The sequence below is a fragment of the Armigeres subalbatus genome, chromosome 3 (genome assembly GCF_024139115.2).
Source record: "Armigeres subalbatus isolate Guangzhou_Male chromosome 3, GZ_Asu_2, whole genome shotgun sequence".
Taxonomy (NCBI): domain Eukaryota; kingdom Metazoa; phylum Arthropoda; class Insecta; order Diptera; family Culicidae; genus Armigeres; species Armigeres subalbatus.
In genome coordinates, this window is record NC_085141.1 from 348365054 (window position 1) to 348389499 (window position 24446).

Below are 24446 nucleotides of genomic sequence, written 5' to 3' on the forward strand. Positions count from 1 at the left end.
ATTTATCGAATCTAACATCGGATTCATCCATCGGAGCAACTTTAGTGAAAAGCAGTGCTCGCTAATGTTGTTCTTATTTTGCACGCTACAAAAAGCCGCGCATTCAAATTCAAATAAAGTGATTGTCACTTTGCTTTGTGTCGACTGTAAAATCCAAATCATACCTGGGCCAGCTTGCTTATACATCCGCTCAATTCCGTAGATCCGCTCAAAAAATTGGCTGGCTCAGTTTCGGCGCTCGTCTACAATTCTATCAATATACAGGACATTGCACGGACTATCTCTAACTTTTTCTCGATAAGCATGTGCATGAGCATGATTGACCGCCCACGAGAACCAACAGATGAAGTTTGGGACTAAAATCATCTTCAATGTGTGGTGATGCTGGTGACCCAAAGAACTGGTGACCCAAAAATAAGCAATACCAGCGCCGGCCATGTCCGAATGCAGGGTAATTAAGGAATATGTAAGAAAATGTTGACATGATACTCGCTTTGATAGAAGCCGACGAGTCATGTTGGATAGATGGGGTAGAAAGTGTAGCAGGGTTCGTTTTGGCAAACGGTATGCCGTGTATAGCGTGTAGTTTGATTTATTTTAAACAACACATTCGAATGAACACTGATTGTTTTAATTATCTACCCCACTAAGCAGAATAAAATTTTGATGACCGGCCGATCATTCTGCTTACTGTAGAAAACACGACCGGGCTCGATACAATTTTTTACTTTCTAATAAATTTACTCACCCACACAAAGCAGAACAAAATTTCGATGACCGGCCGATCGTTCTGCTTACTGAAAAAAACACGACCGAACCCGATCGATCTTTAACTTTTTCTCAATGTATAAAAACTAGATACAAATCAATAGTGACTGCTGTTATTACTTCTCAACATTCATGAAACACTAAAAAGAAAGAGATTCTTACGCGATGTGCCCTATACAGTTTTATTCGGTCGCCTATAAATATATCTGACAGAAACTGTTTTCAACACTGAGGCTACCGTCTTGCGGGGTTTCTTTTGACAAACTAGGGGTTAATTTGTACATATTGAAACAGGAATTATAACATAAATTACTATCAAATTGCCACTATCACCGTTTGGGTGTCTTGTTAATACAGTGTCGACCCGATTTTGTCACTCCCCGATTTTATCACGTTTTCGACCCGATTTTAATACGTCCCGATTTTGTCACGTTTTCGACCCGATTTTGTCTCCCCAAAAAATTTTGAAAATTTTAGTCGTTCTTTTTATTTTTGTAAATAATACCGCAATCAACAATGAATTTCATGAAATAACTTTCACCGCCTGTGGTTTATTATAAATCATTTTAAAGTACCTATAGGGCACTGCACGGTCTGCTTTGTCTCTTTTTCGCTGCAAAGAAATTAGAAAACAACAAGGCCAGTAAACGTCAAATTTCATGAAGAACGAAAGAGAAAAAGAGATTCTTCCGTGCAGTGCCCTATTAAGGATTTTAACGCCTTTCGACAAGAAATAACGGGTGCCAATCACGCATTTTGCATTTCCAAGGCATAAACTGATTCATACTTGTAAGACGAATGACAACTTTCTGTTTCAAATTTGATACTTTTTTCTCGTTTAATTTTTTTGGAAAATCAAAAATTCAAAGAAACCCCCGAAGTCAAAAAAGCCTCGCACGACGGTGCCATTTTCGCATAACATATTTATTGAACTCTGTTTAATAAATATTTAATTAACTTTCCAATTTAATATTATGAACGTCTTATTTTTAAGAACATTTCTAATTATCGGAAATGTTCTGATGACAAGTAGTCACTACGATTTATTGTAATGATTCTTTCGCTGGGTGAAATTCATCACTTGAGCTACGCAACGGGGTGTAAACGTGAGGTGGTACAGATCAAATAAAAAATGGATCCATTCTACTGATTGTACTGATTGTCTGTTGGAGAGAACCCAGTTTGGCTATATCACTGTAAGTTTTGTTTTCTCAAATTCATGCAGATCTCTCTTAAGTTTAGGACAATGATTAAGTTTGTTTAACTTAGGAGTAGAGGTGTGCGCAGTTTTTGGCACGCCGCCGCCGACATTTTTGCATCGGCGCGCCGCCGTTTAAAATTTGTCACGCCGCTGATCTATAATTTTCCACGTCGATTCAAATTTTCAGTGGAAATTCCGAAGATTCAGTGCAATTTCCGTATAATTTCCTGTTAGATCTCGCTACAACATAACGTTGAATCTCCAGAGAATTTTTAGTGAAGATACCAATGATTTCCATGAAAATTCTCTACACTTTCTTGTTGAAATTTCGAAAAACTTTCCGTAAGAACTAAGCAAAACTTCGTGCGAAGCAATTTCCGTTGAAATCCAGAAAAAATCTTATTGAAACTGATTTTTTAAATGGAAAAGAGTCGTTCGTCAGAAAGCCATTTGCCTGAAGACCACAAGACTGAACGTTGTTAGGCCGAATATGTCGTTTACCCGAAAAGACTATTTGGTAGAAGCCTACCCGAGCAAAGCTTGAGAGGAAATCAATAACTTGTTTTAATGTTGTGAAGTCATCGATTATATTTACTTAATTTGATAGCTTTTTGGTTTTTTAGCGGTTTAAATAACAAAACGTATAGCAGAAAAATCTTACTGTGACATCAAATCAAAAACTATTCCTCCTGTCGATGAGAGCAAATCGAAAACTAATTTTGATTTTTTTTTTCGATAACAAAATAAGTACACAGTTTAATGTCATATAATTTAAAATGAGATTAAAATATGTAATCAATAATGATGATTAATATTTGAAAACACTGATGTCAAATTCAAAATATGTTTTCCATATGCTCTCATTATGTTTTCAGACTTTGCTAGGGTATCTAGCCTAAAGTTATTTGGTCGAGTCATTTGGTCAAACATGGGAGTGAGCTCTCGATACTACACATCAAATTAATTATATACTGTCGTCATGCGTCGTCGTCGTCGTGATGTAAATTTTCAACAAGAAAAAAACAATCAACGTAGGCGCCACCTGAGAAGACTAAGTTCTGTTTTGCGTGTTATTGTTGTTATATTGCCTTCAAAAATTTGCTTGCCGAGAGTTTCGTTTTCGGCTCACACTGACAGCTAGATTTCGGCTCGGCTTGACACACACATTTTTCGTATCTGTTTCTCCCTCCCAGGGTCAAACAGCTCCTTTGGCTGAAAAAATCGGTTGTCCGCTTAATAGCCGAATATGTTCTTTGGCCGAAATAGTCGTTTGGTCGATAGGGCCATTTGGTCAAAATGGACATTCGGTTGAAAGTGTCGTTCGGCTGAATTGGCCATTTATTAGAGCGATTTTTTCGCAGGGAGAAGTTCATCACTAGGCATAGCCAACTTTAAAACAATGGAGAAATGCTCGGAATATTTGAGGATTTTTTTTTTATCAGAAAGTTCTTTTTATCTTCGATAAGAAATTCTTGGGAAATTCCATTGACCGAAAGCGACAGACGGCCGAACTGGTAATTTAACCGAAAAAGCAGTTTGCCCTAACAGGTTGTCTGACCAAAACGATCGTTGGCTAAAAATGCCATTTAACCGAAATGCTTTTTTACAGAATGGGCCATTTGGCCGAAAATGTTATTTGGTCCAACGGGTCATACCAAATGTCAATGACTGAACCTCCGACTATGGACCGAGTAATATAATAACTGGCCACTTGCTTGGCGAAATGGCCTTTTTGTTAATTGGCCATTGAACAAAAGTCCGTGTCCTCTATATTTTTATATCGTTACTGGCATTTAGGCCAAAAAATATATAGCCAAGTACCATTTAGCAAAACTAAACGTTTTACGGAAACTCTTATCAGGTCAAAACTGGTTTGACTGAAAATGTAGTTTGGCCGAAAGCGATGTACAGTCAAAATGAAAATTTGGCCGGACTTGTAAACACTTGTTTGCTCTAACATGTCATTTGGCTGATAATGCCGTTCGGCTGAAAAAGTCGTTTGACCGAATACAGATCATTTGAATAAATAGGTCTTTGGTAAGAATTGTCATTTGGCAAAAAGAGCCATTTGGCCCAAAAATGTCCAAAAGTACGTCACGCTAAATTTGGCAATTTTCATGCCCCCTCCCCCTTCGTCACACTTTTTGTATTAAACCTCTAAAATTGCTGTATGAGCCGTCACGCTGCTCGAAACCCCCCTTTCCCTTAGGAGCGTGACGTACTTTGTGGTTAGTCCCTAACATGCAGAAATATTGTTTAGGGTCATTTAACAAAATACCATTTGGCCGAATGCCGTTTAGCCGAATAGTTAAAATTGATTGCCTTATTAAATGGAGTGAGGAGTGAGATGTTCGAAATGAATATTGAAAAGTGATGAAAAATTAAATGTTCGAAGTCAGCACTTCTCACCTCTTACTTTTCGCTTCTCATTTCTTACCTTTCACTTCTCATTTATCACTACACAAATTTCCCACTTCTAACTTCTCAAGGAAAGCAGGAAGGAAGGAGAAGGAATAAAGATTAAGTTAAAACATTCCAATTTTTAGCTCACTTTTCACTTTTCACTACTTGGTCCTTTTACTTCTCAGTTCTCACTTCACTATTTTCACTTTTCACTACTCACTTTGCACTTCTCTTTTCTCACCATTCACTTTGCACTTCTCGCTCCTCACTACTCCCTTTTCACTTTTCACTTCTCACTTTTCTATTCTCGTTTTTAACCTTTCACTTCTCATTTCTCGAGCTTTTCACGTCCAACTTTTTACCTCTCACTTTTCATTTCTAACTTCACCATTCTTACTTCTCACCTACCACTTCTTTCTTCTCACTCCTCACTTTTCACAATTTTCTTTTCACTTTTTGCTTTTTTTTCTCACTTTTCATTTCTCACATCTTACTAAACAAATTTTCACTTCGAATTAGTCACTTTTCACTTCTTACTTTTAACTTCTCACTTCTTACTTCGCACTTCTGACTACTTACTTTTCACTTCCCATTTTTCACTTTCACTTCTCACTTCTCAAATTTCATTTTTCAATTCTTGCTTCTCACTTCTCGCTTCTCAATTCGTACTTCATACTTCTTACGTCTCACTTCTCATTTTTCGCAATTTACTTTTCACTTTCTCACTCAGAAATTCTCACTTCAATTTTGTTACTTATCACTTCTTACTTTTAGATTCTCACTTCTTACTTCTTACTTTTCATCTCTCATTTTTCACTTCTCACTTCTCAAATTTCTAACTTCTCACTCAAGTAGTTCCCGTGGAAAATCTGAAAATGTTTTCCAGATTTTGGAAAAAACTTACAGAATTTTCTGGAGAAGTTTATTAGATTTTTCAAGCGAAATTCAAAGGATTCTTCCTCTTCCGAAAAATTGAATTTTTTTTTAAAGAAACGTGATGAAAAAATCACCACGCCGCCGCTGCTGACCAAAAATCTGGCAAACGCCGCCGCCGACGAATATCGGACCGGCGCACACCTCTACTTGCGAGCGAAGGCTTAGAATTGCCTATTCGGAGATGGCGAGTTCGATTCTCGGTCCTGTCTATAATGTTTTCGGTTGGAAACCTTCTCGACACCCTGGGCATAGTGTATCCATTGTACTTGCCACACAAGTTGCAAACTCTACTCATGCAAGGGCGGGCATAGAAACACTTTCAATTAATATCTGAGGAAATGCTAATGGAATACTAAATTGAAAAGCAGGCCAAGTTCCAGTTTGAATGTAGAGCAATTAAAGAAGAAGATTTGCATTTGAGGGAAAGTATTCAATTTGATGGGTCGCGTGTTTCATCGTTCCCCAATTTTACTCATCCAGTGTAAATGAGTAAGCTCTGGATTATCATGGAGGAAAGCTGAAGTTTGGCATAGACAAATTTAATGTGTTCATTGTCACACGTTCTTGATCCTGTCCTGTAAATAAATATTATACAACATATTATACAACAACACACCTCGAAAATTCTATTCACCTTTGGTGGATATCATTTTATTAGCCTTTAGCGTTGCCTTCACATTTGCAAATTTGTTGGCATTCTTACGCAGCACCAAATGTTGCTTCTTCAAACGATTGACGCGATTTTGCGAGTTCTGAAGCTGCTTCAGTACTTTGGACAGGGCTTGCTCTCCGGATTTCGGTGACACAGCTGAAGGATCTTTGATATCACCTGCGTAAATAGGGAGATGCGGTCAATATGCGCCCCCTAAGCTAATCACTTAATTTAATGGTGATTTCCTCCGAAAACATGTATTTTCGAAGTGTTTATCAATAATCTAACATATCAGTCACCATATATTGGTCAAAACATTTCCATGTAAAGCCATCAATATTGCAACAAAACGATGTTATTCCAAAATTGAGAATTTCAATCCAAAATTAACAATGCTGGGCAATATGCGCCACCCAAAAAAGATAATCAAAATATTCCAATATTTCTCACCAAAATTTTCAAACTCTTCTGCACAATATTTGTGTCAATTCTATCATTTCAATTAGTCAATGTCTCACACTGATAGTAATAAGGAGAAAATATTTTTTGTATCTAAATAAAAAGAATTGAGGACATAAACGACGAAATTGCGTTGGAATGAGCCAAAATATTATTTTATTTTTAAAAATTTTAATATAGTGTTGTTAACTTTTTTTTTGTTTGACGGCTTACACATGATTTTTGGCTTCATCAGCTTATGATTTTGAAACAAAATTTGGGATATAAACCAAGAAAAAGTGGTGGCGCATTTTATACATACTTCCCTACCTTATTCTAAAACAGTAATGACATTACTGAAAATGATTTTTTATATTATAATAAGAACATTAACATACCGGTCTGAACGCTGATTCATTTATTTTTGTGGCGGTTCGGCACTTGGAAAACGTTTATCGACGACATGGTTTACAGGAACCTGTGCTGTACCACAGCTCGCTACTGTTTTCGTTTCTGTCGGAGGGTATAGAAGATGTTCATTGGCGATAAGGAGCAGCATGATTACTTGCGACTATTCGTGTTCTTGTCGGTGGATGTGAAAGAAGGTCATCGGAGCCTCAGACCAGAGAAACATTGAAACTTCCACTGCTCTTGTTTGTCGGAAAATCCGCCGAGACTTCATCATCGACATGGACCGGAGGGCATTGGCCCAGAGGTAGAGCAACTTCAATGGTGCTGCCAAAGATATTAACTGGTACTGATTGGAAATATTCTTCGGATATTTTGTTTGACGCAGGCACGAGCTTCCTGCTGCTTTTTGGCTACCGTTTTCTATAGCAGCACAATCGAAATGTTTAAATTGCGGTATTATCCTTCAATACTGCACAAATATAATTAAATTCTGATATTTTTTTTTTTACTTTTCAACTTTATTTTACAACAACTCCCAAATTACCCCAATTCTGTGATGCTCTGTAAGCAGTTTTATCTAAATCGGTCAAAAGTTTTAACTAAATCGGTTATGTTAGTAGAAGTAGAAGTTAATATGGAAAAATGAATGGAGAATTTCGAGGAGGAAAGGCAGCTGGCGCTTCGTTGGGCCCTCATCTTTCTATCTTAGGCCGCCTTTATGTACGGCTTCCTGAATTTACCGCACCTGCAACAAAAAATAATTTTATCAAACTTGTCGCTTTTTTTCTTCTGGAGCATTCATGCGGAAATTGCTGACGAAAAAATCCAGCCACTCGCGCAACAGCTTCCTGGCGCGGGATTTGGCCATCGTGTTTTGTTTGTCAGTTCGGTTAGGCGCCTTGAAGACATGAAGTCCGGCCCGCTTCGTTGTCTGCTGGATGAACCAGACGGAAGAATTGACCATCTGGGCAACGTCCCGAATCGAATGGTAATCCTTGCGTTCATGGGTTCGGTTGTCTTTGCTTTTCTTCTGCTGCGAGCTCGTTGCTAGGTCGTCTGGGTCTCCTTGAACAATTTGACTAAACGGTCGAAAATATGTAAACCTTATGTTGGATGGAAATTCCAATCTTGGTCTGCGATGGCGATAAATTTTCTTCATGTTTACTATCAATGTGCCAAAAATCTAATATGTTTTTCACGAGCAGGGCCGGATTTAGCCGGAAGGGGGCCCCGTTCCCTTCACCAACGGCTCACAATATTTCAGCAAAACGACTATCAACTCAAGACAAAATTTTCAAAACGACTTATCTGCTTTCGTAAACAAAGATTAAAACGAGGATTTGACGAATCTGATAGCTCTCCCGCAAACCAACACCATCAACAGGTAGCGGAAACCTCCACCTACATTTTGGTGGTGTTGGTTAGCGTGGAGAGCTATCAGATTCGTCAAATCGTCGTTGAATATTTGTTTACAAAAGCTGATAAGTCGTTTTGAAAATTTTGTCTTGAACTGTTTTCTTTTTGAATCATTAATATCACCCGCTCAAACCAGTTCCGAATTCACTGTTTTAGTCCGAAAATTAAACACAAACAAAAGTGGAAAGGTAAACCATCCGGAGCAAAAATGACGTGTTCCTCGATGAGTGTTCAGTTTCCAGTTCTTTGCGTTTACCTCATCTGGGCGAAAACATAAGCAATCCCGGATGACGGACAATCGGCAATCATGGCATCCGGGAATTACCATAAATGTTGGTACATAAATGATCTCCGGGTAAAATAATGAATAACTGTTCGTTTGGTTCGATATTTGTGTATTGTCTGTTTTTATTTTCGGTAACCCCCCAGACCGACACACTGAACGGTCAGACGAAACAACGAGCTCTTTCATTTGCGTGGGATATTCCAAGCTTGGGTCCAGCCCGAACACCATTTCGTTGACCTTCGCAATCAATTGTGCCCCACCACAAGTCGCAATTGTCTGTATTGGAGACAGACGGAGTCAACCTCAATCAAAATCAAAATGAAAAAGAATGTTGTTTGTGATCATCCGATGGAGAAAATAATACTTTTTTAAATGTAGATGTCAGCTTATTTAAGGATGATGCTGCACAAAAACCAATGTATCCAGTACTGTGAGCAATCGATGATTCATATTTTGTTTATATTCGGATCGAATTATCGAAACTTTCAAAATGCTCTGTGCCATACGTGGAAGGTATCATCTTGTAAGCGCATGATATTTATCTCGCACAACCTCAACGAGCTAAAAAGTCAACCCCAACATAGCAGACCTTGACAAGGTTCTCCAGGGCTTACTACGTTTCGTGTTCTGCAATCGTTAAAGCGTCGAAAAAAAAAACACAAGCGAAAGTGAAACTTTGTTCTGAAGTCCTCCACGCATCACTAAACCGGTTCGCTACGGATTTCGTCAACTAAATCCCCTTTTCTCCCCTATCGTCGCCGCACCACGCTGCTGCTGCTGAACGTTTCCATATGGACCAATAGACCACGAAAATCAACGACGGATCGATCGATTTGACATTGAAATTTGTCAGCGCGAATTGATCGCTTGTGTGCCTTTTTTCGTGCTATTTCTTGCCCGATCGATAGCTATGAAGAAATCGAAAAACAAAACCAGGAAGGTGTCTTTCGTGGTCATGCAAATTCGATTATTACTTATGCACACTTTATGTGGAACCGTGCCGAGCGATGTCGCGCTGGATATGGCCGGACCGTTGCTACGCGATCATCGTCGAACCAGCAACAGTGGCTGTGCGATCGCGATGTGGACCTGTTTGGATGCAGTTGAGTGAAACTGGTGGCGGCGTCGACAGTGACGTCAAAAAAAATAAATTGGTCATGGTGGGTATTTATGCCTGCTGGGTTTGTTATGCTTGCGTGAGTACGATCATAATCGGACTTTTCTTCCAATAAGGCTTGAGATAGGACCAAACTTTTACGTGTTTTGATCATGATGACGTTTGAAAATCTGGTCCAGAGAGCTCACTAATTTGTCGGTTATGTACTTTGTGGATACGATCTGCTATAGAAAATTTGAATGGACAGCTGAACAAGAAAATTAGCTTGTTTTGTAAATTATTACTTTGGTAAACAAGCTCAGTTATGAAGGGTTTGAAATAGTGAAACTATGGCCTGCGACATTGACCATAGGAGTGATAAAATCTAATCAAATTATTCGTAGAGTTTTTACTTTTCCATCTGATATATTAAACGTATTTATCATGTCATTTAACTTATAACCGGCTCTCACTAAGGAGGTATACAAAAACCACGTGGTTATTCACAAAAAAAAAACAAAACAAGTTCAACCACGTCATGTGGTGCCAACCAGTGTGTAATCAATCAGACCAATCGAACTCCGCCATCCGCTTAATCGAACCAAATTGATCTTTGCCAAAACTTGCCTTCCAGTTCCCATCCTAAACCGATCACAACGAAATTCACCACTGATCTTTGCTCGGAAGATCGCGATTAAACGATCAAATCAATGCGGTTACTCGCTGTTTCTCTTCCTCACCCGGTTGCACTCTCACCGGGTATGGAATATTTTTTTGCGCGGTGAGAAATAATCCCTCGGCTCTAGCAATTGGCAATAATTGGCCAATTTCGGATGGTAAATCTTTTCCTTACAAGAGCACACTGGCACAAACTTGCAATTTCGTTGGGCGCCGACCACGGCAATGCTGCTGCATCCGAGGGTGTGAGAAAACTCCGACTGACTGTGCGCGGTGGAAGTCACGCATATCAGCTGTACAATTCCGACACCACACCGTGGAATTGTGGCAGGAAGTTGATTCTCGAAACCGATCCCACCAGACTATGTACCGATGGAGAAGAACTTCGGTTCCGGTGCAGCAACTTGCAACCTAGACTTGGGAGTGTTGAAAAACGAAAGTGAAGCTCGTGCTGTTGAAAGGGCCTGTCTTTCTGCTATTATGCAAACGAGATGGTGAGACCTCTCCGATGTTCGTGGGAAGTTCCCGCCCGAGCACCGGGCACGGGTCGTGAGATGTAACGCCAAAATGATTGTTCGTTGTTGGAAATTTCGTTTTCGTCTAGTTCAATTTCGCTAGCATTTTGTTTCGATGTCCAATGTGGGTTTTTCAATTCATAATCTAAAATTGTTAAGAATTTTATTTTTGGGTCTTTCACGTACGTGGATTTCATTGTTATTGGATTTTGTTGTGAAGCAAATCTTCGTAGAAACAACGTACAGATTTTTTGAGTGTGTGACTGAGCAACTGAAGTGTGTTAGGCTTGTTCATGTTATCGGCCTGCCACACATCTTCTCTCTTCTCTAAAAATGGCTGAAGCCTTGTTCTTCTATTAGGAAAAAAAAAACAATTCCGACGTTTTTATTATGGGGCTACTTTTTCGATTACGTATCATAGGGCTACTTGCTCGCACTATAATACAAGGGTATCTTGCAGCAAACAATTTCTTCCAGCATATTACTGTATTCCATTCATATTACTGTATTCCGTCTCACTAAATAACACTTTGGATACAACGATATCCCATAATTACCGAATATAGAGAGGATAGAAGGCCCTAGCAGTTTTTTGTCTTTAATCGCAATGGAAGTAGTATTTTCAAAAACTTGAATTTTCTATTTTACCTAATTATAAATATTTAGTAGTGATAGTACTAGTCTATTGCCTCCGTTTCCTTCGAACATAAGTTTGTGTTTTTACAGTTGTCGAACAACCAGTATTAAAAACTGAAAACCATATAAAAACACATCTTTCAACGTGGGAGTCGTACCATGCAAGATTATCATCAGAAGCCAGCAGTTCGCATGGTAGGACAGAACAATTTTTTTGGCTTCCTGCCCCCTTTCCGTGAACAAGCGTGGAAAATCATATACCCTTTCCACCAGTCCATGCGTACTTTTTTCATTTCTTAACAAAACAAAGTTCATTTTCTTTGTTCATTTTCATTATTGTAGAGGGCTTGTGGAAATGACAATAAAAAATTAAACAAAAGCTGTGCACAGTTAGTTCATATAAAATATGACAAATTGCAAACCGAAGTTGCACTTCTCGCACATTAAGAAGTGTCTTCTGGAGTGTTTATTTAGTTCATGTTGGTCTTGCCTGTTTCTTCGATCACTGCTTGAAATCTTTTTATAACTTGAACGGTGTCTTGTGCATCCAGACAACTTGACCGTCGCAGTCAACACAGGTTAACACTTCATTTGTTCTTATTCGCAATGCGGCTTTTGTTGTGGCAAGTAACAACTGATTTCGTTTAGAAATGCATTTCGCATTCCAGGGTATTCACTTGGCCCCTCATTCTGATCTACTATATATAAAGCTATAACATTCCTCTTTCGGGAATCGCACCAACGCAGAGGGAAAAACTCTTGAATGCGGGCGTACCCCCACGCAGAACCATTCCGATCCACATTAATATTATTCTTCCTATGAGCGTCCCACCAAAGCAGAGAAAGAAAAAATTGAATGCGGCCGTCCCAGTACACAAAATTGCGATCTGTCTGATCCACAATAACAACATTCTTATTTTTTGTCTTTATTTGAGAGATTTTCAGCCCTAGGCTGGCTCGCCTCTTAAACAACATTCTTCTTTTGGGTGTCCCATCAACGGAAAGGAAGAAATTTTCTGAATGTTCAATCACGCAGACTTGTGATCCATCTGATTCAGAACACCAGGTTGCATAAACGGAGAGCAAGAAACCCTCGAATGTGACCGCCCCACCACGCAGATTTATGATTCAATCCATAATAACACAACTCTTCTTGCGGGCGTCACACCTACGTAAAGAGATGAAACTCTTGAAGCCGGGCGTCCGCAGAATTGCGGGCTCTCTGATATGCAATAATACTATTCTTTTTACGCGCGTTCCACCAACGGAAAGAAAGAAACTTTTGTATACGGTATTTCAATGAGTAGCAGCAACTATGATGTGACTTACTAAAGGTCTGAATTATGCACATTGCATCGTATGTGGAACTTATTTGTGACACAAAAAGCGCAAGACGTGGAGTCTATTTGCAGCATGTTACGGCTAGAATAAAAATTAAAACACGAAAACCAACTGTGAATCGAACCATGGACCTTAAGATTTGCAATTTTTCACTCAAAACATCATGTCACCAACTCTATTTGAAGATTCTGCCTACAAATGCACCATATAAACAACAAAGTTCTTTGTAAATTTATTTTACCTTTATTCCCTTTATTCCCGTGTATACATGGATGAGACAGTGTGCCATGAGCTACAAAAGCTCACGTAGCATCGATTCAGTGAGACGAGTGCGTTTCTTGCGCATAAAATAAATTGTAAATAGTTCATAAGAAGTACTCTCTACGACCCAGTCGAACAGTACACATAAATAAATAAAAATAACTGAGTGAGCGTATCTCAATGTACGTCTCATGAGACTCATCTCATGCGCTAGGAATGCATAGCTGGCGTTACTTAAGTGACGATAATATCAAATCCTGATTTCTCGCCCAAGCTGTTTTTCACACCCCCGCTGTTGTTTGCAAAGATTTGCCATAGCAAACAGCACATGAGCTGATCGCATTGAGATGTCTCTAATGTGAGGTTCACAAGCTTCGTGAGACTCGCATGCCCTAATTTTTTTGTGCCCGTAGCAGTCATTGCTCAATCTCATCCTTTTTTGTACGCATGCATGATGGACATGAGGGACTGATAAAACTAAAAGTGTGATATGTGATAAGTGATATGCAACATATCAGAAACATTGTGGCAACTGTTGTGTACCGAAATGTTCTTTTATTTGTGCAACTAATTTCTTTTGGTTCTGATGTGCCACGTATTGAACCCAATCAAAGAAGAAGTCATTTGAGAGGCTGATTGTGATATCAGCGGAACGGAAATGAAACATTGTGTGTCTCTGAAACTGGAAAATGGCTTCAATGAGACTTGATGTATTTCCAAAATCTTCAATGCCATTTATAAGGAACAAGCAGCTATTCAAAAAATGTTGCACGTGCTGCTTGGGGGGCGTCTCACTACACGGATTTGTGATCTATCTGATCCATAACAATATCATGTTTCAACAGAGAAAAAGTGTGCGAGTGTCCCACTACGCATAATTATGATCAATTAGATACTTGCATGCAATGCAAAGAAAAAACCTTTTGAATCCGGGTAGCTCCCACGCAGAATTATGGGCTCTCCTACGGAACAAAAAAAAACTCTTGGCTGCGGACGTTCCACTAAGTGTTATTGTGATCTGTCTGAAACACAATAACACAAGTTTTATTTCGAGCGTTGCGCCAACGCAGCGGAAGAAACTCTTGAATACGAGCGCCCTACCACGCAGCATTGTGATCCATTCGATCCACAATAACACAATTCTTCTAATGGGCGTTGCACCAACGCAAAGGAAAAAGAACTTTTGAGCGCGGGTGTCCCACCAAGCAGAATTCTTATTGTCGGTGTTGTACCTTCGCAGAATTGCGATCCATGCGTGTGTTGCTGCATCGCCCGCAACGGGCGTCCCATCAACGGACAGAAAGAAAATCTTGAACGTGGGCGTTCCACTACGCGGACTTGAGATCCATTTGATCCTCAATAACACATTTTTTCTTCCGGTCGTTACACCAACGGAGAGAAAGAAACTCTTGAATGCGACCGTTCCACAGCGTATAGGGAAACCCCAAAACGCCCTCCCGAAATTTTCCGCATTTTGATGAAAAATCTAACATTTTGGCGGGCAAAACGCTCTAGGGCAACTAACCTATAATGTACTGCGCGTCTCCACGCATTGTCCATACCAGAATGCTAATTCGCCGACGCATGGTGCGTTGTTCCCTAATAGCTGCCAGCTAGAAGGCGTTTTGCCTCATGAGTTTTCCGGCAGTGAAGTATCACCACTTTTTTGAAATGTGAATATTATCAATATAATTGAGATTTTCTACAATTTACTGTTACATGAGGTAAAAATACCCATGAAAATCGTTACAGCTAAGACATTAAAGCAGTCTTTGCTTAGCTAGGGCATATTGCCCCTCCTTCCCCTAATTGTGATTCATTGGACCATACCATTCTTCTTGTGGGTGCTGCGCCAACGGAAAGGAAGAAACTCTTGAATACGGGCGTCCCCGTAAGCAGACTTGTGGGCTCTCCGCAATAACACTATTCTTCTTGCGGACGTCCCACTAACGGAAATGAAGAAATTCCGGACGTCCTCCCAAGTAGAATCTTGGGCTCTCTGTTTCGCATTTGATTCACTATTTTTTACAGGCGTCCCACTAACGCAGATGCAGAAACTTTTGAATACGAGTGCTCTCAAACGGAAAATTGTATGCTCTCTGATCCACAAAAAACACTTTTCTTCTTACGGGTGTCTCACTACCATAAAGGAAGAAACTTTTGACTGCGGGCGTCCCGCTACGTGGACTAGAGATTTATCTGCTCCACAATAACACCATTCGTCATTGCGAGCGTTGCACTAACTTAGAGGATACAATTCTTAAATGCGGGCGTCTTATACGCAGAACTGTGATCCATTCGGTTGACAAAAACACCGTTCTTCTCACGGTCGTCCCACTAACGCAGAGGAAGAAACTCTTGAATGCGAGCGTATCCTCAAGCAAAATTGTGGGCTCTCTGATCCGCAATAATACTATTCTTCTTTCGGGCGTCCCACCAGCGGAAAAGAAGGAACTCTTGAATGTGGGCATCCCATAGGCAGAATTTTGGGGTCTACGATCAACAATTGATTCACTATTTTTTACAGGCGTCCCACTATCGCAGATGCAGAAACTTTTGAATATGGGTGACCTCAAACGCAGAATTATATGCTCTCTGATCCACAAAAACACTTTTCTTCTTACGGGTGTCCCACTACCAGAATGGAAGAAACTTTTGACTACGCAGACTTGGGATTTATCTGCTCCAGAATAACACCATTTGTCATTGCGAGCGTTGCACTAACTCAGAGGATAAAACTCTTAAATGTGGGCGTCTTATACGCAGAACTGTGATCCATTCGATCGATAAAAACACCATTCTTCTCACGGGCGTCCTTCAAATGCAAAGGAAGGAACTCTTGATTGCCGTCGTCCCTTTCAGCAGGCGTTGCGCCAACTCAATGGAAGAAACTCTTGAATTTTCTTACACAACACGGACAAGAGTACTGCTCTCAAAATTTGAGCATCCGCAGTTACAATTTTCGGTCTAGGAATGGCCACCCTGCATGTAATTTCACAACACTTATATTTAAAGAGCAGTGTGTATGCGTCTTCTTCTTCGGGAAATTCTTCTGATTTTTACAGAACCCAAGCAGCACAAGCCAAGTGAAACTGGTTGCAGCAACCTAATTGTGACTGAATCTGGTCACATATAAGTTACTGTGATCATTGTGTGACATGTGTGCTACTCGGGAATGTTGCCAAATAAAAAAAAATATCCTCAAATTAGTTAGAAAATGCTGAAATTAGAAATTATTACAATTTTCTAAACTCTTTCAATACTCCTCAAAGTGACATTTTTTACTTAAAAAACTTAATCCATCTGCCCCCTTTTAATTGTTAAACCGATTGTACTCGTGATGCAGAAAAAAATGCATATTAAGAAAAAAGCATGTGGAAAGCAATATTTTCTATTAAATGGGTGAAAATTAGAGGCGAAACGAATAAGGTACAATGCTTTACATTTTCCACACCATGCCGTTCACACTTTCTAGTGACAACCAGCCACCTTCGCCGCCGATGTCGTCGCACCAAACCAGAAATGACTTTCAGGAAGTATCGAACCGGATCGATTCACATCCAATCGATCCAGTGCACTAATTTAATGCATGAAAACTTTACCTTCAACATTATTCTCTTTCCTTCCAACCTCTAGCCCACTCTCGCGCTATCCACCGACCAAACGAAAGTGCAAGTTTCGTTCGGATGTGTTTCTGTGGTTCATGAACCAGCCGCAGTGGGAGCGCAATCCCGTCGACCAACGAAACAAAACAGCATCGACCAAATATTTAAAAAATAAGCCCAAACCAACCAGCAAGCATCGAAATTTCTTCTCGCCCAAATAGCGCCGATTTCAACTGACATTAAATGAAACACCTCAACGAATAGACTCGAACTAATTTTAACCGAGCCCCGGCCATAGTAACAACCGTATCCCGCACCGTTTAACTGAGAAATTTAAGGAAACAAGATCGCGCTTGGAGGGGGAGGTGCGGATCGAGATAAACGAGTTTTAGGGTGCATTGTTTTGAAAGTTCCTCCCTTCTCACACCTCACAGCTGCAAAGTACGAAACACTAGTCTACAATATTTTTGAATTCATAAAATTTAAAACAGTCAGGAATTTCCATGCGTTTGAATCTTCGTTAGCTTCCAACATTCCGCAACAGAATTAAATATTGCAATTCGTATTAATCTGCTAATTAAATTTGGAGATAAAATTTTCAATAGCTTGAGTTGTGTGTTGATCAATGCGTTTTTTAGAGTTTCAACAACTCAAAGTTTGAACATATATGCCTTGAGGATAATTCTGCTTAAAATTTTTCTGATCACTTTTTCATTCAAAACTAATTATTGTTTCGTCCGCAAGATTAACTACTGCAGCTTATCCCTTCGATGTTTTTTTTTCTGTGAACTAATGTAACCAAAACGAGCAGAAATGACTAATAAGTGCTTTGTGCGGCGCTGAAGAAAATGATCGTAACAAAGGAAAGTGATATTAAAAGTGAAATTAACGCGAGCACGGCAGAAGCACCAGTAACATAAAAAACGACTATAATTAATTAAACAATAAACGACGACGACGACCGCGACCGCGGGTAATCATGTTCCTCCGCTGTGCGAAGCACCCGCCGCATCCAACGTTGTCGGTCTGAGGTGAAATCGATCGAGTCTGGGTACCCACGGTTGCACGCAAATTGTGCTTCCCACCTCGAACCACTTGGCGCATAACAATCGACAACCAGCAGCGGGCTCAGGCTACGCTACGTCATGCTGGAACCGGAGCTGTACGGTGGAAACGGAGTGTCCGATCATCATCACCACTTCAAGAATCACCATCGGCACTACCACGGCCATCACCACCACCACCATCCGCACGAGCGAGGGTCCTCTTCCGGCGAACGGAAGTCGTCATCTTCGTCGAGGTCCTCACCGCGGGGACACCTCCATCATAGCAGCAGTCCCGGGGAGAAGCTGAAGTATCAGAATGCGTTCAGTGATCGGGGATCATCGGATGGGTACTTCCGGTACTATCCCCATCAGCATGGTAGCTATTATGATCTGAGTGACAAGCTGGACAGTTTGAATCACAAGTCGGAAAGTGGGAGTGAATCGAGGGTTAAGAATGACAGCAACAATAACAGCAGCGCAAACAACAACAGTGCGAGTAGTGCCTTGAGCAATGGGGGGAGTGAGGGCGGGAGTAGCGGAAGCCGGAAGAAGACGACGGTGGTTTATGTGGGGGATGGGAGAAGTCGGGTTCGAAGGGTGGTGCGAACGCAAACCCGCCATATCACGGTGGTAAGCTACTCGGGCAGGAAAAAGGATACGGAAACGCACACAACGCATCATGCTACGGTTTTGAGGTGAGTTCAATGAAAGTGAAGTCTTCAATTTATTACTAAGATTCAAGTAACCACTATCATACTTCCATATAACAAAAATGATGATAGTAAATCTGAAGTTTTTGCATCCATATTTTAAACTTATTCAAAAGAAGCTATGCAGTCAACGTATGCCTCCCACAAGGCAAACAAGTCGGCTGTTCGCTCTTCCAATTAACTTGCGACCGACGTATATACGCGACCACCACCCAGAGACTTCATTGCCAGGGTCATCAACTAGTTAGTAAACACAAGCTTTATCGTCATGCTTGTCGTCCCTTCCGTGCGATAATAAACACGCTCCCTTAGTACTCGTACGTACATTCCAAGTCTACAATCAGATTCATGGTGCAATCACATATGAGTTTATTCGAACTCGGTTCTCCTTGACCGTAACGATCTCCCGCATACTGCAACCATCTTAATCATGGGACCATTCACGAAAGCATAAACTCATAAAAAAGCATACAAAGTAAACTTGACCTTTTCACAGTTTGATGCCTTTTTTATAACCGAGTCCGTCTGGTCGCCATCGGTCATAATAATATTGTTATCAGGTCTGAAACAGTTGCGACGATGAAGACGACGGCAACGACGCCGATAAACTGAACTAGCGTGCTACGCACTGTAACGAGTGAAAACCCATTTCGGTTCAAATTTGAAGCACGAGCAATCTCGGACGTGTTGAACCACCCGTTCCGGTTGAATTTTGACTGATTGATGTTTGTTAAAACACAGTGCAGCAACGCCTTCCATTTGGTTGTTGGCTGAAGAAAAATCCAAAACAAATACATTCGGTGGAATTGATTAACATTGAAAGTGGAGTGCGTCGAGGTGTGTTCATGAAAAATACATACAAAACGACTATCGAATGTGATGGAAAACAAACAAGCATATGAGTATCGCATACACCGTCGAAAGTGGTCAGTTTTTTTCTGATGCTGCTTATAAAGCTTTACCATGATCTTGTTTTATTAAAAGAAAAGTATGTTCATATTGAACATAAAATTGATACATCGAAAAACGATAAGCAACGTTTTTCGAACAAAACGCGAAACACATATTTTTTGCTTCCTAGGTTTTAGTAAAAGAGCGAGTTTAACTCGATGCAAATATGTTACTTAACGAAGAAAACAAATTTTATATTAACAAGAATAATTGAATCGTAATTTATTTATTTATTTATTTATTTAGCAGCAACTGCCAACAGGTGAAACATACGCACCCCAATGACATACTATACGGTATACAAACAAAAAATTGAATGCACTATATCTAACACAAAATACTCTTAAATCTATTCTTATTAGTTATACGAGGAACATGAAAATCAAATTTCACCAATGCGAACACAAGACAAGCAGCAATAGAAATCATCCGACAAACACTATCTAAATGAATGATCAACGAGTGTGTCCAAGTCGTTTAAGGGGATAGTACATACTGCAAATCTAAGAATATTTTTTACTAATGAATCGCCTACTCTGAGCGTGCTTACAGCAGCGACACACTAGGAGTTAACTTTCTGAAATCAGTATGGGGAAAGCCATGTAAGGTTCGATTTCTCAAAGTAAAGCACCTTCATCGGAAAAATATTTGGTAGGCGTAGTAGCGGACACCATCCTTCATAACCGGTACCAAATAGTTCTTCAGAAAAAGTTCCTAATTTTGAGAAAAGCCGCGTTAGATGTCTTTCGACATCTAAATTCTAACGGGTAACTCTTGCTGGCTATTTGGGCATATACGATAGCGCCTGGATGTGGAAGCGGCGGGTGAAAATCAGCCACTGTCAATAATTCATTAGACCGATTCAGTCCTATACGCAGGAGGTCGAGGGTTCAGTAACAATATTTCTCCTACTTTGTATCTTTCCAAATATTTCTCATGATCTAGCTAAAAATAGACTTCATACCGTTTCCATCTTCTATTACAGCGGTTCTCAACCTTTTCCCTCAAAGATACTTTTTCAAACTTATGCTTTTATTGAGGTACCTCCTATTTTTTCCGATGTAAATAAAAATAAGCGTAATTCATAATATATATTTAAAACAGACCAGAAATCTAACGGTATAAATGGCTCTCCAAAAAGTTTTCTGAAATTTTTATTATTCCAAGAAACTTTCCAATTCAAAAAAATAAAAGTTCATACATCAAACTTCCTACAAGACTTTGAGGACTTTTGAAGGCTTGAAAACATCTTCAAACGAGGCTTCCGAGCCTCTTGAAAGGAGGCTTCCGAGCCTCTTGAAAGGAGGCTTCGAGCCTCTTGAAAGGAGGCTTCCAGGCCTCTTGAAAGGAGGCTTCGAGGCCTCTTGAAGAGGCTTCCGAGCCTCTTGAAGGAGGCTTCGAGCCTCTTGAAAGGAGGCTTCAGGCCTCTTGAAGGAGGCTTCCAGCCTCTTGAAGGAGGCTTCAGGCCTCTTGAAGGGCTTCCAGGCCTCTTGAAGGAGGCCAGGCCTCTTGAAAGGAGGCTTCCAGGCCTCTTGAAGGAGGCTTCCAGGCCTCTTGAAGGAGGCTTCCGAGGCCTCTTGAAGGAGAGCTGGGGCCTCTTGAAGGAGGCTTCAGGCCTCTTGAAGGAGGCTTCCAGGCCTCTTGAAGGAGGCTTCAGGCCTCTTGAAGGGAGGCTTCCAGGCCTCTTGAAGGAGGCTTCCAGGCCCTCTTGAAGGAGGCTTCCAGGCCTCTTGAAGGAGGCTTCCAGGCCTCTTGAAGGAGGCTTCCAGGCCTCTTGAAGGAGGCTGAGGCCTCTTGAAGGAGGCTTCCAGGCCTCTTGAAGGAGGCTGGGCCTCTTGAAGGGGCTTCCAGGCCTCTTGAAAGGAGGCTTCCGGGCCTCTTGAAGGAGGCTTCCGGGGCCCCCTCTTGAAGGAGGGCTTCAGGCCTCTTGAAGGAGGCTTCGAGGCCTCTTGAAAGGGGCTTCCGGGCCTCTTGAGAGGAGGCTGGGCCTCTTGAAGGAGGCTTCCAGGCCTCTTGAAGGAGGCTTCCGGGCCTCTTGAAGGAGGGCTTCCGGGCCTCTTGAAGGGAGGCTTCCGGCCCTCTTGAGAGGAGGCTTCCAGGCCTCTTGAAGGGAGGCTTCCAGGCCTCTTGAAGGAGGCTTCCAGGCCTCTTGAAGGAGGCTTCGAGGCCTCTTGAAGGAGGCTTCCAGGCCTCTTGAAGGAGGCTTCCAGGCCTCTTGAAGGAGGCTTCCAGGCCTCTTGAAGGAGGCTTCGAGCCTCTTGAAGGAGGCTTCCAGGCCTCTTGAAATGGGGCTTCAGGCCTCTTGAAGGAGGCTTCCAGGCCTCTTGAAGGAGGCTTCCAGGCCTCTTGAAGGAGGCTTCCAGGGCCTCTTGAAGGAGGGCTTCCAGGAGCCTCTTGAAGGGCTTCCGGGGCCTCTTGAAAGGAGGCTTCCAGGCCTCTTGAAGGAGGCTTCCGAGCCTCTTGAAGGGAGGCTTCCGAGCCTCTTGAAAGCAGGCTTGAGCCTCTGGAAAGGAGGCTTCCGAGCTGCTTGAAATGGGGCTTCTAACTTTCTTTCAACGAAGCTACGGAGCTTTTCGGAAGAAGGCCTTCATGTCTCTCAAATAGAAGTTTCCAAACCATTAGATTCTAGATTCTAGTTCAGAAGATTATAATTCAACATTTTGTCTCGATTCGTTTTGTCCTTTTGATCTTTTGTCCAACACCCCTTCATACACTGTACTGGTTGGGGTGGAAAGCATTAGAATGAAAAAAATATTAAAGTTTGTTTTTGGAATTATAATACATCCGCCAATTAGTATTTTGGTCCGAGGTACCCCCAGGGGTACTTGTACCCCAGGTTAAGAACCGCTGGTCTAAACCTGTTCTATAAACACGACCAATTCTAGCACTAATTGTTAAATGTCGAAATTAACGAAAAAGCTCGTTTCGGCATCCAATAACACACAATCCTTTCTCCTATCCTGCCATAGAGCCTAATCCCCAGATACCAATAAAATTCGGCACAAACTCGTGGCAAGTGCAGAGGTTTTTCTCGGCTCACAATGGGCTAGTGACTGCATCCTCAATTCCTTTTCATCCCCGACTGTAAGTCTACTGAAAGGAGTTCTCGATCTTACGTCTCACATGACTTGCTATACGCAACCGCGCCAACGAGGCATAATTTGAATTGAGCATCAGTAGGCCATGACTAACAACACGTTTGCAAAGCAACGAGTTTTTCCCCTGATTTCCCCTGACTGCCGTCGGTACTATTAGTACTATTTTGTCCCCGACAAATACATAACGTATTCGGCTGGCCCTTTTCCGATGACACATTTGGCGATCCTTGCCGGGTATAATTTGGACTTGACGTTAATTTTCCGATTCACCAGATAAGCTGGCTGTTTATCAAATTAATAAACTCCGCATCGGGAAAGGATGGGCCGATCAAAGTTTATAAATAAAAATGCATAATGAATCTACAAAAAATCGCTAAAATGTTTTGAGCGCGAGTGGTGCTTGCAAAAGTGCTCAATGCGTATCCAAATCGCTAAAACATTTTGAGCGCGAGTGGTGCTAGCAAAAGTGCTCACTGTGTCTGAAAAATCGATGAAATATTTTGAGCACGTGTGGTGCTCGCAAAAGTGCTCAATGCGTGTGAAAAATCGCTAAAATATTTTGAGCACAGAGTGGTTCTTGCGAAAGTTGTCAGTGCGTATCTAAACCGCTAAAACATTTTGAGCGCGAGTGGTACTCGCAAAAGTGTTCAGTGCATATCCAAATCGTTAAAATATTTTGAGCGCGAGTGGGGCTCGCAAAAGTGCTCAGTGCGTATTCAAATCCTTCAAAACATTTTTGAGCGCGAGTGCTGCTCGCATAAGTGCTCAGCGCGTGTGAAAAATCGCTAAAATATTTTGAGCACGAGTGGTTCTTGCCGAAAGTTGTCAGTGCGTATCTAAACCGCTAAAACATTTTGAGCGCGAGTGGTACTGGCATAAGCGCTCAGTGCGTATCCAAATCGCTAAAAAAAATTTGAGCGCGAGTGGTGCTCGCAAAGGTGCTCAATGCGCATCCAAATCGCTAAAACATTTTGAAGCGCGAGAGGTGCTCGCGTGCGTGTGAAAAATCGCTAAAAAATGTCGAGTGGGAGTGGTGTTCGCAAAAGTTCTCAGTGCGTATGAAAAATCGTTAAAATATGCATATCTAAATCGCTAAAATATTTTGAGCGCGAGTGGTGCTCGCAAAAGTGCTCAGTGCGTATTCAAATCGCTAAAACATGTTGAGCGAGAGTGGTGCTCGCAAAAGTGCTCAGTGCGTATTCAAATCGCTAAAACATTTTGAGCGCGAGTAGTGCTCGCAAAGTGCGTGTGAAAAATCGCTAAAATTTTGAGCGAGAGTGGTGCTTGCAAAAGTGCTCAGTGCGTATCCAAACCGCTAAAACATTTTGAGCGCAAGTGGTGCTCACATAAGTGCTCGGTGCGTGTGAAAAATCGCTAAAATATTTTGAGCGCGAGTGGTTCTCGCTGAAGTGCTCAGTGCGTATCAAAATCGCTAAATCATTTTGAGCGCGAGTGGAGCTAGCAAAAGTGCTAAGTGCGTATTCAAAATTACTGAAATATTTTGACCACGAGTGCTGCTCACAAAAGTGCTCAGTGAGTATTAAATAGCTGAAATATTTTGAGCACGAGAAGTGCTCTGTACGTATTAGAATCGGTAAAACAAGAAGTATCAACTTAAACAAAATACAAACCCCTGGAAAATATGTTTGTTCTTTATTGTACCTAGTTTTCTGAGACTAGTGACGATGGATTCGAGCACAGTCAACAGGAGGAAGACACCTCGTTGACAAGCAATTCTGTAGATAATGACACGAACAAAAGAAATACACGGAAATGAAAGTTTACTAAAAGTTGAGTTGTTCTCACACTTAGCACTAGATAGTTTGGCTTAAGCCACGGGACAAGTGAGCGTGGGCGGACTCTTTCGCCGATGAAGAAGAGAGAGAGCCGCAGCAATCAGATCATTCACCCCTCTATGATATCTCACGACGCTTAAACGGGGCGAAGACGAATGCAACGATGCCTGTGAAAGACTCGAATGATCAGCTACTGATCGTT

At 41.3% G+C, this 24446-nt stretch overlaps 1 protein-coding gene across 2 annotated transcripts in view; it reads left to right on the forward strand.

Annotated features, from left to right (window-relative positions):
- Positions 1–24446, forward strand: part of LOC134225991 (IQ motif and SEC7 domain-containing protein 1) — a 466609-nt gene that overhangs the window by 252941 nt on the left and 189222 nt on the right. The window contains exons 2-3 of one of the 2 annotated variants that reach the window (XM_062706474.1): positions 16675–17084; positions 17388–18384. The exons of the other annotated variant lie outside the window; for it this stretch is intronic. Coding sequence (XP_062562458.1) covers positions 17789–18384 — 596 coding nt within the window. The 5' untranslated portion in view covers positions 16675–17084; positions 17388–17788. The remainder of the gene's footprint in view (positions 1–16674; positions 17085–17387; positions 18385–24446) is intronic. 2 annotated transcript variants of the gene reach the window in all.